The sequence below is a fragment of the Arachis hypogaea genome, chromosome 4 (assembly GCF_003086295.3).
Source record: "Arachis hypogaea cultivar Tifrunner chromosome 4, arahy.Tifrunner.gnm2.J5K5, whole genome shotgun sequence".
In the NCBI taxonomy this organism is placed as follows: domain Eukaryota; kingdom Viridiplantae; phylum Streptophyta; class Magnoliopsida; order Fabales; family Fabaceae; genus Arachis; species Arachis hypogaea.
The window spans coordinates 123530115-123553547 of NC_092039.1; the positions used below are offsets into that span (position 1 = coordinate 123530115).

A 23433-nucleotide genomic window follows, 5' to 3' on the forward strand; every position below is an offset into this window, starting at 1 on the left:
TTAGAGATACCCAGGGGACTGGGGGTCTTACAGAGTTTCAGGTTGGTTAGCAGTTTCAGGATAAAGAGGAGGCCGTGTTAAGCGTGAAGACGTATAGCATCCGACGCGGGGTACACTACAAAGTGGTGGAGTCCGATTATCGCCGGTACGTAGGGAAGTGTTTTGAGTTTGGGAACGGGTGCACATGGTTGATTAGGCTAAGTCTCCGGCATTACAAGGGTAGATATCAGAAAATAGTAGTATACGATAGAAGAAATTAATAGTACCTCGAGGCCAAGGGCCAGCTGAACGTATCATATCCTGCGGGTCTAAACTCAGGAAAGTGCCAGAAGATCCATGACTGAAGTAGCTGTAACGGTCCGGCTAACTTCACCACATGTCGGTTCGCCACTCGGCACATGCACCGGTATAACCACGAGAGAGTAGGTGATCCTCAGTTGTACCCACCCTTGTCCTCAAGCCTAGCTACGTATGGGAGCCACCTAATGTGAATGCGGTTGCCGGACTTATCGGTAAATAGCTGAGTCCCTAACAGCATCATGATATAGGCTCGGGCATACCTTCTAACTGTGGGCTCATCGGCTCCCTCAGGGAGCTCTCCGAAGGTCTCCTAGAACCAGCTGTAGTTCACTGCAAACTTCTGGATTTGGTTCGCAGGAGGTAACACACCCAGCAACTCCTGGAACAACACCCAAGCTGGCCGACCACCCTGGATGTACGTCTGGAAATCTGTCAGGCAACTACTAACATAACGTCTATCGATCAGTAGTCCTAACTGGTACGCCACGTCCTGCAGTGTAATAGTGCACTCTCCGAATGGCATATGGAACGTGTGCATCTCCGGATGCCAGCGATCAATGAACGCACTGACCAGGGGCTCATCCAGTCTGAACCATCTCTCGTTCAGCCTCGTAAGATGGTATAAGCCAACCATCTACAAGTACGGAACGTACCTCTCGTCTAGACGCATACCCTGCTGCCGTCGCATGCTCGAGATGCATCGCTGGGCTGAAAAGATAATGTTCCAGAAAATAAAAAAACAACTTTAATCATTCACTAACAAAAGATCATTTTCTAACAAAACCACTAATAAAACCTCTAACAAAACCACCAACAAAACCACTAACAAAACCACTAGCATCATTCACTAACGGAACCACCCTCAAAACCGCTAACAAAACCACTAACATCATTCACCCCCTAAACCACTAACAAAACTCCTAACAAAACCACTAACATCATTCACTATCAAAACCACTAATAATAAATATATAAAAAAAATTAAGTTACTCGCTCAAATTTTAAAAGAAGAAGTTCGCACTAACCTCTTCATTAATGACACCAGCTTTATGGGCTACTCCATCCAATCATAAAGTCTGTCCGGATTATCTCTCATCGGCTAAATATTCTGCTCAAGTCTTTGTTGGAGTCGTTTTGGGTCGTTTTCTCTAGGATTTGGTGGGGTATGAATTTGGAATAGTAGTTCGAATGAGGTTGGTTCGAACTCCTGTTATAAACAAAACATGGAGTAAATTACTATGGGTACGAAAACTTGAGTAGTTCGAACCTAGCCCATTCGAATTAGTGTCTCTTTGTGTGTGTAATTTGAATCAATTTGATTTGAATTAGTGCTTGAGTGCATGTGTGTAGTTCGAATCAGTGTGATTGGAATTACTATAAATATGTAATTCGAATTAATATATATAGAAATGTATTCTTGGTGAATCTTGTAACGTTTTTTACTTTAATAAAATTGTGTAAATTTAACCAATACTTGGTTTATATGGGATCATTTGCCCAGATAAATATATACTAGATTGAACTTTTTTATTTTTAAAAGAAAAAACGTTTTGTCCTTTAAAATAATCTTCAGATATCAAATTGGGTGTTTATACCTAAAAGAATCTATGATGTAGAAACTGATGTGTATGAGCAAATGAGGATATGATGCGTCACAGATGTGGCAGTGACTTGACTTGTAACACCTGCCACTGCTGGGTTGCTAAAAAATGTCAGAGAAAACCATGAGAGTTTGTGTTTTTACGTTCTGCCCATTAAGCTTAGCGAGTTCAATTACTATATTTAATTATGATATATATACAATATATTATTTATAGCGTATATATCTTATTCTTTTCTTTTTCGGGACATACATACATTTCGTTTCCTTCAGCTTTAGATGTAATTCAAATTTGAAGCATTTTTTTACGTGAAATTTGAAACATTTAATATAGACTAATTAAATATTATTGCTAAAGTGATTCCTCCCTTATATCAATATTTTTTAATATAACAAGTTTAGAAGTTCCAACAAAAACTCATGATCACCCCATAAAACTGCCCAACAGTTTAAAGGCCCAATAATAGTTTTCAGGATTGACCCAACACAATAAAAATCTGACAAAAAAACACAATAAAAATAAGCCCATCATTAGTCTCTAATTATACTTATTAAGCTTAATAACAGCACCCTTGTGAGTGTGTGTGAACGTAGCTTAGGATTGGAGAATGGAGACTATCTAATCCCACAAAAAGAAAACTTAATGACAGCACAAAAACACAAACTCTCATACTTCTCTTGGACATTCTTGTCCCATCATATCGTCATGTGTTGATTTTTATTTTATTTTTTTTTATTTTCCACTATATTTCTTGACTCCATGGTAGAAATATAATCCGTCGCAAATAAGAATCAACCTTTCCACGTAGAAGGATTGTGCTTGCGGACGAGTGAGCTGACCACTCGACCAACCCAAGTTAGTTGATAGGGTTCAATATAATTGAGGTTAAAAACATTATCTGGGCCTTGCTTCTACTTATTAGGAAATCGGTAAAGTAACAGGGCTTAAAAGTTAGTAGAAAGGGATGCTAGAACTTGTTGGGCCTAAAACCCATTTACTGAACAAAACCAAGGGTACTAACAAGAACTTATTTATATCTCATCTTTTTTATTGTTTCTTTTTTTGGATATATGCCCGATTCAATACTAAACACACAATAAAGAATAATAATAATTGTAAATACAAAAAAAACAAAGAATAAGAATTGTGTTTCAATACCAAAACACAAAAACATTGTGCTTAGTAATTAGTAGTAGCTACTTCAACATCATGTCACATGTAAGATTCCTAGGGGAGATGTATATGCAACAAATTTTATAGCCATCGAGATCCTTACTCACTAAAAGATGAATTTCGATGGAGTTAGGGATCAGTCCTTGGTTTCCAATCAACTAATAATGAATTTATGTCTACTAACTTAAATAATAATAATAGTTAAGATGGGATATAAATACAGAAAAAAAAGAAGATAAATAAAGTGTTTGCTACCAGAAATAGGAATACAAAATAATTTTTTGTCTTTACGACGAATAAAAATAAAATAAAAAAGTTTAGAGAGCCAACTATAACACAAGTCAACTCAAATCAATTCTTTATATTTCTAGATTTGAAATTTAAAAAATTAAGGTAGTTTTTCCTTTTTATAACAGACCTCTTATTTTTCAATTAGTTAGTTCTAGTTAACTACCCTCCTAATTAGTTTCTAACGTAACCAAAAAATAAATAGAACCCAAACCTTTTGTCTCTCTATTTTATATTTATATCTTGTCTCAACAACTAAGAAATGTAATTGAACTAGTGAAGTTGGTTGCCCCTGCCCTCGCTGAGAGAGTGTAATATATGAACCAAAACAAATGGCAAAGTATTTTTCATAGATCATGTGTTGTCGAGAGTGTTACACCTTAATTTTAATGAGAAATTAGCTTGTGATATATATATAGTAGACTATGTTGGGCACCACATATTTGAGATATTTAGGTTATGCGATCGTGCTATGTATGTTAATGCTTGTCTATTTTCAATGAAATGCATGTGATGCATGTTTAATGCTGGCAACTCCAATACAGGAATTGACTTATGGGGGGCTTTAGCTTTAGGTTTAGCTTCGAAATTTACCAAAGCTTTCACATTCTTCAAATTAATGGCTTCTTTTGCTCTGAGCTGTAACCAAACAAAATTTGTAGCTCACATTATAGATCCTTCATATTATATTACACCATACATTTCAGAAGCCTGTATATGTTATATTGTATTATTGTTTAGTAGCTTAATATGCCAGAGGAAAATTAAAACATTTTTCGTTATATTGTTGAGCTTAATTAGTAGTAGCCTAATTAATTAAAAATGTAGGTGGATTTAACAAAAGTTAGCTAACCAATTATAGTAGACTTATAATAGTTTAGAACCTGTTCTTAGATGAATTAATAAGTTTTATCAAAAGAGTTTTTAGTTTATACGTGCGTACTATATATAGTATCTCAAAGAATAAAAAATATCTAATTCCTAATGATAGCTATATTATGTGTTTGTTTGGGAGACATTAAGTTATTGAAAATTTTTTTTAGCGTATTTGATAAATTTTTAGTAGTAAAATTTAAAATACTAAAAAAATAAAAAATATTTTTTTTGATAAGTTATAATTTATATTTTTTTTTAAATTTAAAAAAAATATTTTTCACATAATAAATAAATAAAAAAACATTTTTATATAATTATATTCAAATATTAATTGAAAAATTTTAAAAAAATTTTTTACATAAAATATCTAAATATAAAATTATTTTTACTTTTTTTTTTATAAAATCTTTTAAAAAAAATAACTTATAAAATATTTTTTTAAAAAAACTCACCCAATCAAACCCAATATATTCTTCACTTTCTGAAACTCAATTAGTTTCGGGGTTTAATCCACTAATAATATCTACTTGGAAGAATGCATGCCTAAAATATTTCTATATTAATTAGCAGTTTCTCGTTTGAATTTGGAAACACATTAATAAGTAGATATATAATTTATTTGTCTCATCACAAAAAGCTAAGTAAGAGTTCAGTAAACTATACTCGCGTGGTTAAGCCAAATTAATCATCAAAAGTCGGTGTCCCCATATTATCCCTTAATCATAACCAATGTTGGAATAAATTTCTCTTTTGACAAAGACCTCTTCTCCCTAATGACATTGTGTTATGATGAGTTTAACGTGGCAAATAATAATACACATACATTCATGCATGATAATAAACCTTCCTAGATAAAGAAATACTAGTTTTAGTTACAAACTTTTAGTAATAATAGCCATTATCTCTCTTTTTTTTAATTATTTATTAATTTTAAAAAATATATATACAAATTATTATATATTCTATTAATAAGTTATAGAATTTTTGCCACCATTTAAAAAAAATTTTACCGACAAATATTATAATTATTTCTAAATTTTTTTTAAATAAGACAATTAATATCTAATTATCAATAAATATGTTTGCTGTTATTTTTATTGTTATTAAAAAATAATTTTTTACTAAAAATAATTTTTTATAATGAAGAAATTATTAACTAAGATAATAACATATTTTAGTATATGTAAAATTATTTAAATTACTTATACTTAATTAGTTAATAAAAGAGTGAATTAACAAATTAAACATATAATTTAATATCTGCAATTCTTTTTTAATTATGGATCATTCAATGAATGCATGCATGGCCCACTTTCCTCTATTTTCAGTTTGAACCCTAATTTTACCCCTTTGAGTAGGGGCCGGGGCTTAATCTTTTTTCTTCTTTTGTATTAGCATAGTATTAAATTATGAAGCTAAGATGGATATATATGACATGTATCTTTTTCCCTCTTGTACAATAAAGCAGTAGTGTTCATATTATTGTCAACTTTCCTAGTGTGCCATATAGGTTTTATTCATAAAATTAAATGAGGGTCTCTTATTTTCTTGCATAGCCTTAGTAATTTAATTTAATTTAATTTTGGTCAAAGTCTTACGGCAATTTATTTTGGTAACAACTAACAACTAACAAATAGTAAAATAATTTGATCAAGAAAAGTCTTCATGTGCTTGAGATCAGCATTAATGGTGCTTGTGGCTTTGTATGCTCTTTGGCTATAAAGGGTTCCTAACACTGTTGACGATTCTAACATGTTGGATGATCCTAATAGAATAGTATTTTCCGGTGTCTCTGTTTGGGAACATGACATTTCTGATCTGCTTGTAAGAATGGTGCTTTGTTTATTGTGGTTACTAATGAAAAAAAATATAAATAAAAACTAGTCATGTGAGATTGTCTTTATGTTACGATAATAATTAAAAATTGTTAAATAATAATTTAATTAAATATATCAACTATTTAACAGTTCTTATTTATTGTCTTTCTATATATAAAGATATTTTGATGTGAGTTGAAAAAAATTAATGTTTTGGAATAATGCAAAAGAAATAATGATATAAAATTATTTTATTTAATTTAATATTTATTATTTTAGTAACAATTAAAAATATAAAATAAAAAGTTTAAATTATTTTAAGCTGATTCTTAGCATCTCTTAAATATTTTTTTTTGTTTTGAAAATATATGGGGGCAAATTATTGTGAATATTACTACTTTTATTTTGATAATAATGTCTTTTGTATGCATATTTTCTTTTAAATGCAATTTCACAAGAAAAATACCACTAATAAAAATGACATTATCCAAATGAGGATAACAACATACCATATCTATCCAAACCATATCTATCCATAAGTAATTGTTAACTTTGTTTTTATTTAATTTCTCTTAAAATTGCTTATTATTACTTGTATTTATTTAAAGAAAAAAAAAGTTAAGCGTCATCATCAATTACAAAAAAGAAAACCCTAACATATAACAAGAATAATAAACACAGCAAATTTGATGATGTTTGAGTTGTATCTATCAATCCTCCTATTTAGATACTGATGAAGAAATAGCATTAATATTGGGTTCATGTTGGATTTAATTTCTTTAATTAAATTGTGTGAGATATAGAGTATAGACCACGTTGGAGTTATATGAAGATGACAAGTGTAATGTGCACTCATTTAATAGGGTCATTTAAGAATATAGTGGACCATTACCATATGGTAAAGCTGGCATAGTAGTAATAGTGATGAAGGGAAATTAAAAAGAGGGTGTCCCCATTGTCCTTTCTACTACTACTATATAGCATTATAACAAGTCTTGGATCCATGAGAAGAAGACCTTAATTTCCTTTGCACTCAACTCACACACACATTTATGTTTTCTACTTTAATTTTTTCTCATCACGGGACCCTCCTTTTTGTCTTTTCACATAATGTACCATAGTTCATACATCATTCAAGAATGATGCCCCTTCACCACCCCCCTTCCAAACCCCACTCTCTTAAATTGCCCTATCATCCCATAAATTACTCCATTTTTTTACTACACTATTAAATAGTATTCAAAACTTTTATGTCAAAAATAAAAATAATTTTAAAAGACATACATAACAAAAAAATCTCTTAAAATATAAAAAAATATCATAAAAATGATTAATATTAAATATATATTTTAAAAAGAGCTTTAAAATAAAATTTGATGCGATTTTTATAAATATGATTAAAAAAATAAGATATTTTTATTTTTAAAAATTAATAATTTTATATCAAATAAATATAATTTTTGTGAATGACTGAAATATTTTAGAAAATTTTTTAAAATAGTTTAGTGATCGAATTCTGCTCTTTTTTTATACGTGCCTTCTAAATAATTATCTAAAAGTTTACAAAATAATTCGAATTAAATAGATAAATCATTTGTTAAATACAAAAATTGTTTATCACTTATAAAAATAATATAATATTTTTTGTTATTTTTGTTATATTTTTAAATTATTTGGAGACTTATTTGTTGTTCATATTTTTTAAAGTTATTTTGTCAATTGAATGATAAACTTTTGAGTATTGTTTTGGTAGTTATAATTTTATTAACTCTTACCATTATATTCATATTTATAATTATTTTAAAATGTTAAAATGTTTTCTCTTCCATCTCTTCTATTTATATATTTGTTATGTACGAAATATAATTATTCATGTGTATTTTTTTGTTAGTTTAAATTTTTAGAAGAAGTAATGTTATAATATAATATCAAAACTTTTATAATAAAAAACTATAGAAGTCGATCTTTGTTCACTCTAAAAAAAATTTTAACATAAAAAATTTATACAAAATTACATAAATTCAAAAAAGCTTTTACATAAAAAATAAATATATTAAAAATACAATTATTTATGTACCTTTTCTTCACATATGAAGCTTTTAGAAAATATAGTTTTATGAGATGTTAATAGTTTAGCTTATATTAGGAAATTTTTTCAAAGGGATCATCTCAAATAAAGTAATTGCTACTATATTAGTAAGTTTATATGTATAGGAAACTGATTAGTGATAAGTGATGACTATTTTTAGTGCCATCATGACTCTTATAAGTGCCTTCTTCGTTTAGCTAGCTAAAGGTCATGTGCTCCCCCCTCCCCCCTCCCCCCTCCCCAATCAACAAATTATTTTGATAAAATTATATTTAAATTTTGTTATCGATAAAAATATTTTCACTCAAAATAATTTAAAAATTTGTAAAAAATAACAATGATCAAAGACCTTTTTTATTAATAAAAAAATATATAACATGATTTATTTGTCAAATTCAAAGTTTCACTTTATACATAGAAAACTAAGTTTACCACATATTTTTTTGTTAACGTAAAAAAATTAATTTATAATTATGTATTTTGTCATGTTTTTAAATAACTTAAAAATATTTTTATTAATAATAAAACTTAAAAATATTTTTTTAGTAACAAAATAATTCGAATGCATTTTTAAGAGTTAACCTATTAATATGACTATAATATGTACTACAATGAACTAATTCAAATTAATAAATGTAAATATCTAATGTACACCACATGTTACTATATTTACTAATATTTCTTTTTATTTAAGTAATAAATTACTATTACTTCTTTGTAGTGTAGGTCCATTATGTAAAAATAATAAGTCTCTGAAAATTAACTTGATAGGTTTATTGTACGACATCTCAACCTAATGCTATAATTGAAATGTTGGTCATTTAATTTGATACTTTTGGATTGGGACTGTCTAGTCTATATAGTAGTGCGCCATTGCAGAGTGGACACAAATTAATGCAACAATAAAAGAGATTATAAGAAACGGCAAACGGGTATGTGCCCACCTTTTCGCAACATCATGCTTTCCATTAGTAATGGCAAGTGGCCTAAAATGTAATAATAATAATATTACCATCTCACAACTAACTTACCTTCATCTAATGGTTAATTAATAAATTTATTAATCTGTTTAAATAAATATTAATAATTTAAATCCCGTTTTGCATATGTGTATAAAACTCATTAACCATTAATATTTTTTTAACAATTAAACACACTCTTTATTTTATTAATTAAAAAATAATTTAAATATATATAATTAATTAGTAACAACAGAGTTTTTACATTTTATACGAATGTCAATCCGTATAATTAGAGAATTAATGATATTTTGGTTAATATTAATTAAATTTTTTTATTCATATATTTCTCATCTTCTTAAATTTTAAATTCTAATTTTAAATTTTACTTAAAATATTTTTTAAAAAATAAAATTTAAAAAAGCAATTTTAAAATAAAATATTAATTAATATTGATTAATTAAAAATTTATTTTCTATACTTATTCTGATATAATTTTGACTAATTAATCTTTGATTTTTTAAGATTAGTTTTTTTTGTTAATAAATATACTCAAAACACTTGTTAAAAAGGTAACAAAAAATATTTTACTGAAAAAAAATGTTTTCAGTATTTTTCTATATATATAAGTAGTTGTTATTGTGCTAAAAATTTTGCGTCTAATTGCCAAAAAGAGTTAAATAATTAATATTTAATTTGAAAGTATAAAACTTAATACATTTTAAAGATTTAAAATTTATTATAAAAAAATAAATTAGGCAAAATTTAAACACTAAATAATTAGCACCATAAAAGTGGCCATATATGTCTTAGCATTTTCATTAGTATTTGAATTTTATTTCATTTTCTTAACAAGCATCTTAATTAATACATTCACTAACTAATTAGAAAAGAAGGTGATTATTATAATTCAATCTATCTAGCTATAAAAAGAAAAACACTCATGAGATGGACCCATATGAATATTAAAAATTGGCCCTAGCTAGCAATATGTGCCATAAATTCTAGGTGACGTATCACTCAAGTATTATGACTATGACTTTAATTTTTTTAGCTCAAAACCTCAAAGCTGCGTCCATAGGGTTTAAAATTATAATATATGAAAAGACAATTGAACCACTCCATTTGCATTTCAGTCCAATCAATTATGCAATGATGAACTCCAAATTAAAGTATATCATCATGAAATGAAAGGGTATTATTGTAATGACAAAGCAGATACACTGTCAAAAATAGTTTGTTATACCATTTATGCCACTAATGAATAATCCATCATCACTCTTTCTTGTGCTATTATATATGAAGAAATAGGAAAAAGCCATCTCAGTGTTAAGTAGCAACTAGTGTATACAATATTACTGTTAGTTCCTGTTCCTGTTCCTATTCCTCCTTCAAAATGGGAAGATCACCATGTTGTGACAAAGTGGGTTTGAAGAAAGGACCATGGACACCAGAGGAAGATCAGAAGCTCTTAGCCTATATTGAAGAACATGGTCATGGAAGCTGGCGCGCTTTGCCAGCAAAAGCAGGTAATTTTAGTCGTTGATAACTAGTACTTTTTTCATATAGTGTTTATTTCGATATTCAAACAATTTTTATTTTTTTTAAGAAGGACTTTTTAATTATATTATTTAAAAGAAAAAAGTGTAATGTTTAATTTTGTATGTGATATTATTGTATAGGGCTTGAAAGGTGTGGGAAGAGCTGCAGATTGAGATGGACAAATTATCTAAGGCCTGATATTAAGAGGGGAAAGTTCAGTTTGCAAGAAGAACAAGCCATCATTCAGCTTCATGCACTCTTAGGAAACAGGTAATTTTGTTTGTATATATATGTTTGTGCAGTTAGTTATATATATAGTACAGTAGTACAATAATGTTTAGGTTTATTATTTTTGTGCTTGAATGTTCTAAATCAAATGTGCTCATCATTTCATTGTTATGTTCTTGGTATTATCATTGTTATTATTTCTCTTTCTTTTTTCTTTCTTTTCAAAGAGTGAGATAGAACTGAAAAGTGTGATCTCTTTGCACCCAAAATAAATAAAAAATAAATAAAATTCGTATTATAAAATTATAATGAGAGAACTAGAAGCTGAAAATAATTTTTGGTGCTGTTTGATTTGACACCTCAAGTGTATAATGAAAAAAAAATATTTTTCTTAATTTGCATTTGGGATCAGGCATTTGCCAACTGGGTTTTGGGGGGGGGGGGGGGGGAGGGGGGGACTATGAATAATAATTTCTTTTGCTTTTCCAACTTGCATTGCTGTGCAGAATGTCTTAAATGCAAATGGTCTTCTCTCAATTTCTTGAACCACATTTTCTATAGCCTATAATTATTATTTCCAACACTGATTTAATTGTGGTTCCTGCCATCTCCATAAATTCACTTCCTGACACCCAATTAGTTCATTCAACATATATGGTCCTTGATTAAATACAGAAAAAAAAAAAGAAAAGAAATGAAGTATACATATCTTCTAGCTAGATTCCACACAAAAGTTAAAATCAATTGTCCATGAATGTGATTTCTAATAAATATTTTCTCTTCAATTGAGTTGCATTTTTTTAAGATCAAAGTAAACAAAAAAAATTATTATAGTAATAAACACAAAAAACTAGAAGTTCATCAAAAACAATAATATCTATTAGTTCATATAGGTAAAGAATAATTACACATTGTAATCTTACTTGATATGAGTTAAACTCAAACTAAATTTTAAACCCTTTAATAATCATTCATATATTCTATCATTTTTAGTATATTTTTAGATCAACATCCAAGAGCATTTGATAAATTCTAGGGTTTGCATTGGATTCTAACAAATTGTGTTGTTATTGTTTATAGGTGGTCAGCTATAGCCACACATTTGCCAAAGAGGACAGACAATGAGATAAAAAATTATTGGAACACACATCTCAAAAAAAGATTAACAAAAATGGGCATCGATCCTGTGACTCACAAGCCCAGAAACGATGCCCTAGTCTCTGGTGACGGCGGCCATTCAAAGAAGGTCGCCGCCAACCTCAGCCACATGGCTCAGTGGGAGAGTGCTAGGCTCGAAGCCGAAGCAAGGTTGGTTAGGGAATCAAAATTACGTTCATCACAACAACATTCATTGCAAATTCCAAATTCTATTACCACTTTTCCATCATCGTCTTCGTCTTCATCCTCAGCTCAAGCTATGATCAAATTAGCAGACGAATCTCCGATAACAACAACCAAAGATTGGACTAATAATGAAGATTGGTTATTGAGATCTAATCATGAAAGTAATGGTGGTGGTGGAATGGGAAATGCTGAACTTGAGTCACCAACATCTACATTATCATTCTCGGAGAACAACGCATCACCAGCAATAATTGGAGAAAATAGCAACAATAATAATGTTAATGTAGTGGTGCCTATGATTGAGTTTGTTGGAGCTACTTCAGGTTCATATTCTGAGAATGATGGAATTATTAGGAGTATAAACGTGAAGGAAGAAGGTAGTGAAGATCATGATCATCATCATCAACATGAGTGGAAAGACTATGATAATAATTCTTCAATGGGAACTTTCAACCCTAGCTTGCATGAATTGACAATGATGACCATGGAATCCACGTGGGGAAGTTCTTCTCATCATCATCAAAATCATGATCATGATGATGAATCTCTTAGGACAAGTGGTAGTAATGGTGCACATGTTAATGTTGGTGATGATGATGACGATGATGATATTGCTGAAGAAGAAGATGAAGAGTTAGGGTTCACAAATCTTCTGCTGAATGCTAATAATAATAACAACCCTAATCATGATAATAATGAATTAAGTTTGTCATCTGAAGGTGGTGGTGGTGATGGTAGTGGTGGTGGTGGTGGTGGTGGAGAGTCTCATAACAATGACAATGGTGATTCCTATGAAGATAAGAACTATTGGAACAGCATTCTCCATTTGGTGGATTCTTCACCTTCTGATTCACCAATCTTTTGATTATATATATATATAGCAGCATCTCTACCTTCCTTTCAAGAACATATTTAATTTAATTTGGCATAAGAATTATTTAAGCAAGAACATATGCATGCATGCACACAGAAAATTCTTGTTACATATTTAAATTCTTATTCTCCTTAGCTTCCAAGGTTCCATGTAGTTGTTTTTGTTGATGCTCTCATGGAGACTATTTTTTTTTTGGTAATTAATTAGGGTTTTTCAATTGTCTGAAAAGCAATCAGTGGAACAAAAATGTCAAGTAGTTATATATTTTGTTGCTTCTATCTACTGTGCATCACCAAATATGTTCATATATATCAACTTGTTCTGAGTTTGACTTTATTAGGTATCTAGAGTTATATATGATGTATGTCTTTGTTTACAGTTTACAAATAGTTTAGTTTAATTAAGGAAGTTCAATTTCTATGACAAGGTTACATTTAATTAGACATATTACTATATAGATAAGATGAATACAAACATGCTTCATATATATTTAAAATCAGTCTCTATATATATATTTATATGTATATTGATAGTGTTATATAACTAAGTTATTTTGATAATTAAATTCAATTAAATTAATCTAGTAATTTTTTGATACAATAAAAATTAATTGAATAAAAAAGAGGAAACGCATAAAAAATTAATTATGTTCATCTAATATTTAATTTCTTTATATATATATATATATATATATATATATATATATACACGTTTTTTATAGGAGGAGATTAATTATAGATAATGTTATCCGAGACCTCTATAAAAGGAGGAGCTCATCCCAATTGTAATTATATCTCAATGAATATTGTAATATTCACTTTTTCTATCTTACAAAATATTCTAAATTCTTTTTTTCTTTATGAAAACTTAGTGTTATTTTCTTTTTTTTCATTAAGTGCCATTAAATATGCTATGAACTTGGCTCTGATCCTACTCATAAGAAAATAGCATGGATACGATCTCTGTAAACTGATGTGATCTTCTTTAAGTGGATTAACTTAATTTGTCATAATCTCTTTTTTTTTTTTTGGGAAAAATACTAAACTTTAAATTCTTTTCTAACAGGCAAACAAAGACTAATAAGTCTCCGGATTTCTGGGTAAAGGATAATGCTTCCTCTAGACAATAAATTCTGATGATAGAGTGCATGAATTTCGTGAACTTCATGATTTTCATTTTTACTTCTTGGTAACTTTCTTTTTCGATTATATATGCTAAGGAAATAACAAAACACAATAAAAAAAATCAGCAAGTAAATATTTCGTATATCTGTAAGTTAAAATATTACCCATTTAAAATATAAATTATACATCTAAATTTTATATTAATAATTAATTATTGACTTAATTTTTTATGATTTTCCTATGTTACTTTATTTGGATTTGAATCTCTACTTAGACAACCATATCCAATAATAGAAGTATTTACTAGGGACTTTATTGCTGTTAGTTTCATGTCGCATTCTTGCTTTTCAACGTTTTTAATTCATTGTTTATGTATTTAGGGGGTTCTCTTTCACGTCCCTATTCATTTTGCTTGGTTGTCATGTACTATACATGGAGTTGTATGTATCAACTATCATCAAGAGAGAGTGAGAAAAACCATATATATATATATATATATATATATATATATATATATATATATATATATATATATAGCCCCTCAATGATAAATATAATTGACTTAATTTGGATTTGATCTTCTCCACAAGAAAACAAATCTTAACTACATATTGGGATCTTCAAAATGTCAAAATCACACAAACACCTCTTTCAGTCCATACCCATTATTACAATTAGAATAATTAACTATTTTTGGATTTTAAAAAATATGTACGCTACCTTTATATATATTTTTATATTTTTTATTTTTTATATTAAAAGTAATTAATAAGAAGAGAGATTATACCGTAGAAAAATGTACAAACAAGATGTAAGAAAATATTGCAAATAAACGTCATTTTTCTAAAAAGAAAAGTTAATATTTTTAATTTAAAATTTAGAATATATAAGTTAGAGTTTAGAATTAGAATTTTAAATTTTAAATTTTAAAGTTAAGGTTTTAGAAAAGATGGCAGGTGACTAGATGAAATTGTGGTGGTGAAAGTTGGAGAAAAAGTGAAAACGGTCATAATTATTTTTACTTATTTATGTTGTATTTAGTTTGGCGTTTGAAATATAAAAAGCACGTTCAAGTTTTTTAAATGCTATAATTTTTATAAAATTAATTGATAAGATTTATTCAAATATATAAAATAAAATGGTAAAGTAATATGGAAAAGTTATTTAAATTTATGTTCTTTTTCAATAATTTTTTATTTAAAAATGTGATTTTGAATAAGGTAATCCAAACAACATTTATTTTATTATGATTCATTTTCATCAATAGTAACACTAATTTACTTTTTATCAGAATCAAATTTAAAAAATCAATATGATTCAAACCCACAAGCAATGTTATTCCAAAGTTTTGGACACTTGTTAGTTGTTAGTGTGGTTTTGATTTATTTCTACTCAATTTTATTTTTTATCTTTAAATTTAATAAGTATTTAATTTTTTTAGTATTTCTTTTTTTTGGTATTATTACTATAATTTTAGTTTTTTTTTTTCTTTTTGGAATAAAAACAAGGATAAAACTAAAAGAAACTTAAATACAAGTTAGACAAATAAAGATGTTTTTCGTTCATCATCTGTTAAAATGCTAACGACCTTTCTAAGAGGAAAGTACCAAAAATATAATTCATGATTTAAATCTAAACTTTTTCAAGCTAGACAATCTAAACTTCTATTGTCTTCTCAGTAAATATTTACAAAATAAATGTTCCAATTTCTCAACCTCCATTTGTGAATGTTTTTTATCAAAGAATTAGAATGATTTGTTAAATTCTTGTTGCTACTATTTAAAAGAGTTACAATAGCTTTGGAATCACATTCCACTCTAACTCTTCTCAGCCCCATTGTCCAAGCGATGTTGAAACCTTGGTCTAGTCCCCATTATAAGCCTTATTGGCAGAGCAACTGCCAATGAAGAAAGAAAATTCACCTATAACACAAGCCATTCCTTCCAAACTGGCATTTCACCTGTTGAGGCCCATTCTTTTTTTTTCCTTAATTATGTCTGTGGTAGTAGAGCATCTTCTTTTTTGGTTTAGGAGACGGAGCTACATCATTTTTCTTTTCTGGAAATGTAAAATAATGTATTGCTTGGTAACATTCTCCCTTAGTCAAAGCTTTGACCTAAAGCTTTAAATTTTTGGATTGAGTTTAAAGAGCACTTAAAGTGGTTTTCTTGAGGTTAACTTGGGCCTATCTTAACTTCAACTTCAGATGGGCTAGAACTTAAAGACCAAAAACAAAAACTGGGGAGTGAAAGTGATTAATTTGTCAATTGATGCAAATCACAAAGCTCCCTCTAGATCATAATGACATATTGACATTCAATGAATCAATGCAAACTGATGCAATAGCTTCCACTAGCGTCAATCAAAACATTATGAGGTTAGTAACAATATGTCTCATGTTCTGTGTAAGAATTAATTTAAAAACACAATAAAGTCACTAATTATTCAGAACATACATTGGGGTAAGTGCATTGAAAAGCAAGTTTTGGTGCTTGAATTTTATTAAATCACCAATTATTCAGAACATTAGGGTAAGTAGATTGGAAAACAAGCACTAAGCACCTCTTTTGGTGCTTGAATTTTTCAGCATATAACCCCTCTGTAAATTTATCCTTCATTGGAGCACTATGATATACTATCAACTATCAAATATCAACTAAACTATTTACACATCATATTACTCCATATAAGATGAGGATTCTCAAGGCTGTTTTGGCAGTGGTTCTTCTTTTTGCTATGGTTCATGCTCAGCCAAATCTAGCAGGCAGGGTACTTTTGAATAAGGAAAAACAACTAGCTAGGGCAAAGTTCTAAGGGTCTCATCCCTTCCTCGGGGCCAAATCCCCACCAAAACCATACCTCAAGGTGGCAGCGGAGGACGACATGGCCGGATGAGCCCTCTCCGCCCTCCATGATCTAACTGGGGCTAGCCAGGCCAATTCATGCTCAAGAGTTTGTGAAAATCAGCAATAATTTATTATAGTTTGATTCTCTCATTAAGTGATATAATGAAGGAAAGGAGTAAAAATGGGTCTATAGCCCAATTAGGAAATTATTGTTAGGAGTAGAATTTACTATGAATAGAGTAATAGTGACAAAATCAAATAACCATGAATTGAGTAATTTGTATCTTCTTTCCTATTCTCTCCCTCTTAATTCTCCTTAATTTCTCTCTAATTGAATAATTCTTCCCTTATACAATTTCATCCTCCTTACATTGGTGGAATTTTAAAGAGAGAAGATACAAATTACTCAATTCATAATTATTTGATTTTCGATCAAACCAAGTTGGGTAGTTGATAATAATTTCTTAATATGTGAATGTTTGTCAAACATGCTCTAAAGTTCCAATTCGATTAAGCTGAATCAGCAGGTACTTGCAGTTAAATTCTATGAAGAGAAACCTTAGGCCTTAACCAAACATGTAAGGGGATAACTGCAAAACCAGCACAAACAGTAATAATGTGTGTGCCCAAAAAAATCTATTTGTGCACATTCAGATTAGGCAATCCAATGATATAATTGTCATGATACAATACAAATAGAACAAATTTTACCAAAGTAAATCATCACTTTTTGTATTATGTACCGGTTTGTTGTGAGGGAATTTGTGGCAGCTAAACATGTGATGTTCTAACTGCTAAGTGATATTCACAAATTCCCAATATTAATTTTTGCACTTTTAGATTAGGTCTCCAATGATATAGTGACAATGGAGCCTCGTAGGAGTGCATAGTTTACATACAAAAAAATCATGAAATCAAATCAGATTGCTAAAAAATTGGTGCTTCTTATGTATGGGTGATACTGGCAGGATCAAACATATTGGAGTCAGATCTGCAAAGCGGTGCCCAAATATTTTTTATTGCACATTGGAAATTAGGCAACTGATAATTTTCAAGCCATCACAGAGCCTCGGTAAAAGTGCACTCCAGAATCTATATTATCAAGGATTGAAAACTCAAATTAAACTATTGGAAACAATCAAAACCCACCATTCAAAAACTCGTATGAAATAGAAATCCCAATTGTGAAGAGAACATAATCAAATGAAGTAGAATCCTAAAGCTGCTTAATTTCAGCAACACACGAAGTGGAATGTTCAAAAGCGAGACTCTTTTCAAGTTAGATCTGAGCTGCGATGTACTTGTGAGCTTGTGATGAAGGGTGAAACGTTTAGGGTTTGGAACAGGGTCCTTTTATATGAGTCAGAGTTCAGAAATTAGGGCGTCACACTGAGAAACTCAAAACGCAGCGTATTTGTGAGATAAAGATTAACGGTAAAGATGTTTTGGCGGAATCAAATGTTTATTTTACCCAAAAATGAATAAAAATATACTTGAAAGTTCACCCGCTCGACACAATTATACTTGAATCATATATTATTTATTTATTTCAACAATTATACTTGAATCACATATTATTTATTTATTTCAACGGACACATTCGTCCTTTCGACCATAGCGTGTGACTTTGTTAGTTTAAATGCACATGTGAGAAGCTTTGGTCCATGCTGGCAATGTCACTTAAATAATTTAAGGGTAAAGTATATTTTTTGTCTTTAAAATTTTACAGTTGTTTCAAAAATACCCCTAAATTTTATTTTGTTTCGACTTTGTCCCAAAAGTTTTCGAATTGTATCAAATATATCCCTAACGGCTAATTTTTAAAAAAAATTTAAGGCCAATTCAACAACCATTTCATAAGAACAACCCTCAACACAAGTAAATCAAGCATAATTTCATGCATTATTTTTAGATTGGTCTTAAATTTTTTGAAAATTTAGCCGTTAGGGGTATATTTGATGCAAATCGAAAATTTTTGGGACAAAATTGAAACAAAATAAAATTTAGGGGTATTTTTTAAATTTTTGTCAAACTTCAGGGATAAAAAATATACTTTACCCATAATTTAATTGAATAAACTACTATTTGTACCCATAAATTTTGCGAACGCTGATTAAAAGTACCCATCAAACAAAGAAACTAACGTCGTAGCCATGAAAGATGGGTTATGTGTGACAAAAATATCATAGTTCTAATTTCTTTTACTTTTTAATAAAATTTCTAAATTATCCCCACCTTTTATCTTCTTCCTCAAATTCCAAACTTTCACAACTCTCACCACCACCAACACCTTCTCTTATCATCACTGCCTCCCCTATCCCTCTCCACTGCCACCACCTACCATCACCATCACCATCACCAGTACTACCATCATCTCTTTTTTTATAGGATCAAACAAGCACCCAGAATCGAATCTCAGAACATCAAAAACCTCAAAGATTCTCACAAGTAAGGAACCAAAACAAAGACGCAATCATGAGAGACAACAAATTGTTGTACAAAACAAAATTTCAAGTGTTCAACCCTAGATTCATGACTATGTGCTTGATGTAAATCATCTCAGTGGTGATTGTGACTAGATAAGTAAAAGCTAAAGAATAAGTAGATAAAAGTAGAATAAGTGGCGACATATCCCGACACCGACGAGGATATGGAGAAAAATGAGTTTGGGGATAAGGCTAGTGGCGGAAGACGGTGTCCACAAGGGCGACAAGGAGAGGAATGAGAGATCGGAAGATGATGAAGGTGTCGACATTGGCGTGGGGGAGGAAGTTGGTCTTGGTGAAGATGGCGAGGACGAAGATGAGTGTGGCCGGAAAAAAGCATTTGGCGATGTCGATAGTGAAGAGGTCGTGGCAGAGGATCCCTAATCTACTAAGAAGGTTGACTCCAAGAGCATAAGTGAGGTACTAGAGTGCGATTAAGAGGCCGGGGTAGTTGAATTGAGTGATGGCGTACTTGTTGATGATGGCAAAGAGACTGGAGCAGAGTGCGTATCGCAAGAAAAGGAGATTCTGTAGAGAGGGGGATGGGAGGCAGTAGTAATAAAAAAGGTGTTGATGGTAGTGAAAGTTGCGAAAGTTGTGAAAGTTTGGAATTTGAAAAAGAAGATAAAGGATGGGGATAATTTGAGAATTTTATTAAAAAATAACAAAAAATTAGGGTTTGGATATTTTTGTCGCATAGAACCCATCTTTCATGGGTACAATGTTAGTTTCTGTGTTTGATGAGTATTTTTTTCAGCATTCACAAAGTTCATGGGTATAAATGTTAGTATTCTAATTCTATTTTATATTTAAATTATTAAAAAAATTAAATTAAAAATCCTCCAACTCTTTTATTTTTAGTTGAGACTACAGGGTTAGATTTGAGTCTTGAAACTGTAACTGTATGATTTAGATTTTATTGTTGGGATGCATTAATTTGAGGGTTCTCTTGTGGTGGTGGTGCTTGTGTAGGTTGGAGTGGGTTTTGACCTCCAATTGCAATAGCAGCTTCTTCTGTTTTCATAGCTGCTACCTCATTAGCTATATCATCAAGTTTCCTTTGACAACTCCTACTATTATGACCACTCAACAATATTTTAATATATGTTGATGTAAATATATAAATATTAGAAGTATTTTCAACATGAAGACACAAAAAAAAAATACATTCATACCTCATTACAGTACTTGCAAAATATTGCTCCATATGTTCTTTTAAGTTTGTGTGGGTTGGGGTTCGGTCTTGCTTTATTTATGTCTTTTCTTATCTTTTTTGTTGATCTGCCAATAGGTTTCTTGAAATGGAAACGCAGTAGGAGAAATTCTTCGGCCTTATTCCAAAAATTTTTACTTGGTACAGGATTGATATTATGTTCATATGTTGTGTTATATGATGTTATTCCAAGTTAGTTATGGATATGATCTTCCGGCTTACGATCTCTCAGAGCAAGTGCTGCACAAACATGCCTGCAACGCAAGCTTGTGAGCTGCCAAAACCTATAGGTGCACTTTTGATTTTCTAAGTCCACAGTAACCTTGGTTGAATGGTTCTCAACCTCATATATTTTTCCATTGTCATCACCTGCCCATTGAGAGTCCATTTGTTACTTTTCTCCTTTTCTCTCTCAAGCATACTAAGCTTTATTGGTGCAATAGTACCAATACCACTAAGATACTTTTTGTTTCTTGTCATAACCGTCATTATATGTACTCGGGAGTGGATCCTCTCAAGTGAAAAAAAATTGGATCGTGTGCAGTGTTTAATCTAATCATTCATCACTCTCTCTCTTATTTATTTCTGGTCCCACTTATAGAATCAAAGGTGAGAGATCACACTGTATTTTGTCAAGTGTTAAAAAAATTGGAGAGGATCCATTTTCATATGTACTCTGATCTCTTTCAACATTATGATAATTGGCTTGTCTTTGTACATCAAAATCTTTTCATTAAATGTCTCACAACTATTGTTAGTCACACTGTCTACCTTTGGCCACTTACTAAAATGTGTCTTTGTCCAAGTCTTTAGGTTAAGTCTATCCAAGTATTTTCAGGCAGCATTGTTGATTCGCTTTAACCTCATCATTGCAGTATCAAACTCACGAATAGTTGTGGCTTTACAACACTTCCAAATTATCCTTTTTAATTGTTTATCCTTCCACCTTTTAGTGAAGTTACCCAAAATATGCATTGCACAATAGTTATGATGGACTTGGGACATTACCTCCTTCATGGCTAGTATAAGATCTTACAAAGTCACAAATAACAATAATTAACAACAAAAGTTTCCCAAATCAAGAAAAAAGACAATGCATAATCAAAGAAAAGTGAGTAATTATCTTCTGTTACTCACTCATGAAGTTTCAACCATGCATCCTATAGTTTTCCAAATCACGATACAGGAGTTCTAAAAATCATCTCCAATTATCTCTTGTCTCTGAGTCAATAATTGCATATGCAATGGGAAAGATTTGATTATTAGCATCTTACCCCACCATTGTAAGCAACTATCCACCATAATATCCTTTTAGGAATGTTCCATCCAGTCTAATAAATAGTCTACAACTTTGTATGAATCCTTGTTTGCAAGCATAAAAATATATATAAAGTCTCTTGAAAAGCAAGAGAGAATCAGGCATAAGGGTTGTGTCTATGTCAGTCGTTGCTCCTGGATTAACTGTCAATAGCGCAAGAATATAATCTTTCAACTCAGCATACTACTTCCTCTCCGAGCCCTCAATATTTTCCTTGCCTTCTTCATTGCTCTCTATATCTTCTTGTAGTTAACGGTGACATTAAACTCTCTCTTAAACCATGCCTCACTTTCAGAAATTTTAAATTTTCCTAACTTCTTTTCTAATTGTTCAATAACTCACTTTCTATCAGCTGATTTGTTAGTGTGACCTCTTACACAAACATGTTAGTTCACAAAAAATTTTACTTGAAAGCTCTTTGGTTCATTAGACCTTGAATAATAGATAGTCCAAGAACAATTAACATCACGACAAATTGCCTCGCACTTCTTAGGCTCCACTCGGCTAAACATGATACTCCTTCCAATTTGTATATTGAACTTCCTAACTTCTCTTTTAAATTAGTCCATAGTATCAAATTCCATCTCAAGCTCTAAATATATTGATCCAAAAGCATCATTTGAATTTTCTTGAGGCCAAACAGTGCGCTCTGTCTCATAGTCACTCTCATAATCTGAGGAATAAGGGTTGTGCAACTCCTCATATTCATATTGATGGTAATTTGGGTCAGAGTCATTATCATCACTTTCTGAAGACTTAGTCCTTGGACGAGGGACATATACCTTAAGAGTTTCACCCTTGCCTCCTTACACAAAGGTTTGTCCACTCGGAGCTGGCCTCTTATAAGAAGTTCTTTTGTTCTTTTGCTTGTCTCTTAATTCTTGAGTAGGGACCTTATTTTGTGTAACTTAGGATTGAGGTTGAGCACTAGATTCATATTGAGGTAGTGATTCAGTTTGTGTGGTAGTGGATTTGGGCTCCTAGTAGTGGATCAACTTGTGTGGGTTGGGTTTAGGCCACAAGTGATGGATTAGCTTGTATGAGTTGAGCTTCGGCTACAGATGGATTTGGTTTGGACTGGAATTAGGCTTTAGTGGCTAGATCAGGTTGTGTATAGGTTTGGGTTTTAGGTTGGCCTATTTTAATTTTTGATTATTTTTTTTAGTGGGATCTTCTTGTTGAAGTTAAAGATTGTGCAACAGATGTCTGAAATGAATTGTGGCCTATTATGATTGTGAGTTTTCTTAGTCTTAGAACATGATTTTTAGTTGGTGTTAGAGTCCTTTGCTCTCTTTTTCATTCTTCCATTGAGTGATTTGTTTAAGGTCTTTGAATTCGTATTGGATGGTTTGGTT

The 23433-nt window shown here is 30.5% G+C and overlaps 1 protein-coding gene and 1 pseudogene across 1 annotated transcript; one reads left to right on the top strand and one right to left on the bottom strand.

Moving 5' to 3' along the window:
- The first annotated feature begins 10155 nt into the window (after positions 1 to 10155).
- LOC112795382 (transcription factor MYB16) lies at positions 10156 to 13425 on the top strand. The gene is made up of 3 exons (XM_025837313.3): positions 10156 to 10632; positions 10786 to 10915; positions 11954 to 13425. The coding sequence occupies exons 1-3, from the start codon at positions 10500 to 10502 to the stop codon at positions 13080 to 13082; spliced, it is 1392 nt and encodes a 463-aa protein (XP_025693098.1). The 5' UTR covers positions 10156 to 10499; the 3' UTR covers positions 13083 to 13425.
- Positions 13426 to 19375: 5950 nt separating this feature from the next.
- Positions 19376 to 21249, bottom strand: LOC112795383 (GDP-fucose transporter 1-like; annotated as a pseudogene).
- Between the last annotated feature and the right edge of the window lie 2184 nt (positions 21250 to 23433).

What these genes read in the sequence shown, in the direction of transcription:
- LOC112795382 (XM_025837313.3), top strand. Translation starts at nt 10,500, where the DNA reads ATGGGAAGATCACCATGTTGTGACAAAGTGGGTTTGAAGAAAGGACCA. An exon ending in CGCTTTGCCAGCAAAAGCAG is followed by an intron (nt 10,633 to 10,785) that starts GTAATTTTAGTC and finishes ATTATTGTATAG; the next exon opens with GGCTTGAAAGGTGTGGGAAG. An exon ending in CATGCACTCTTAGGAAACAG is followed by an intron (nt 10,916 to 11,953) that starts GTAATTTTGTTT and finishes TATTGTTTATAG; the next exon opens with GTGGTCAGCTATAGCCACAC.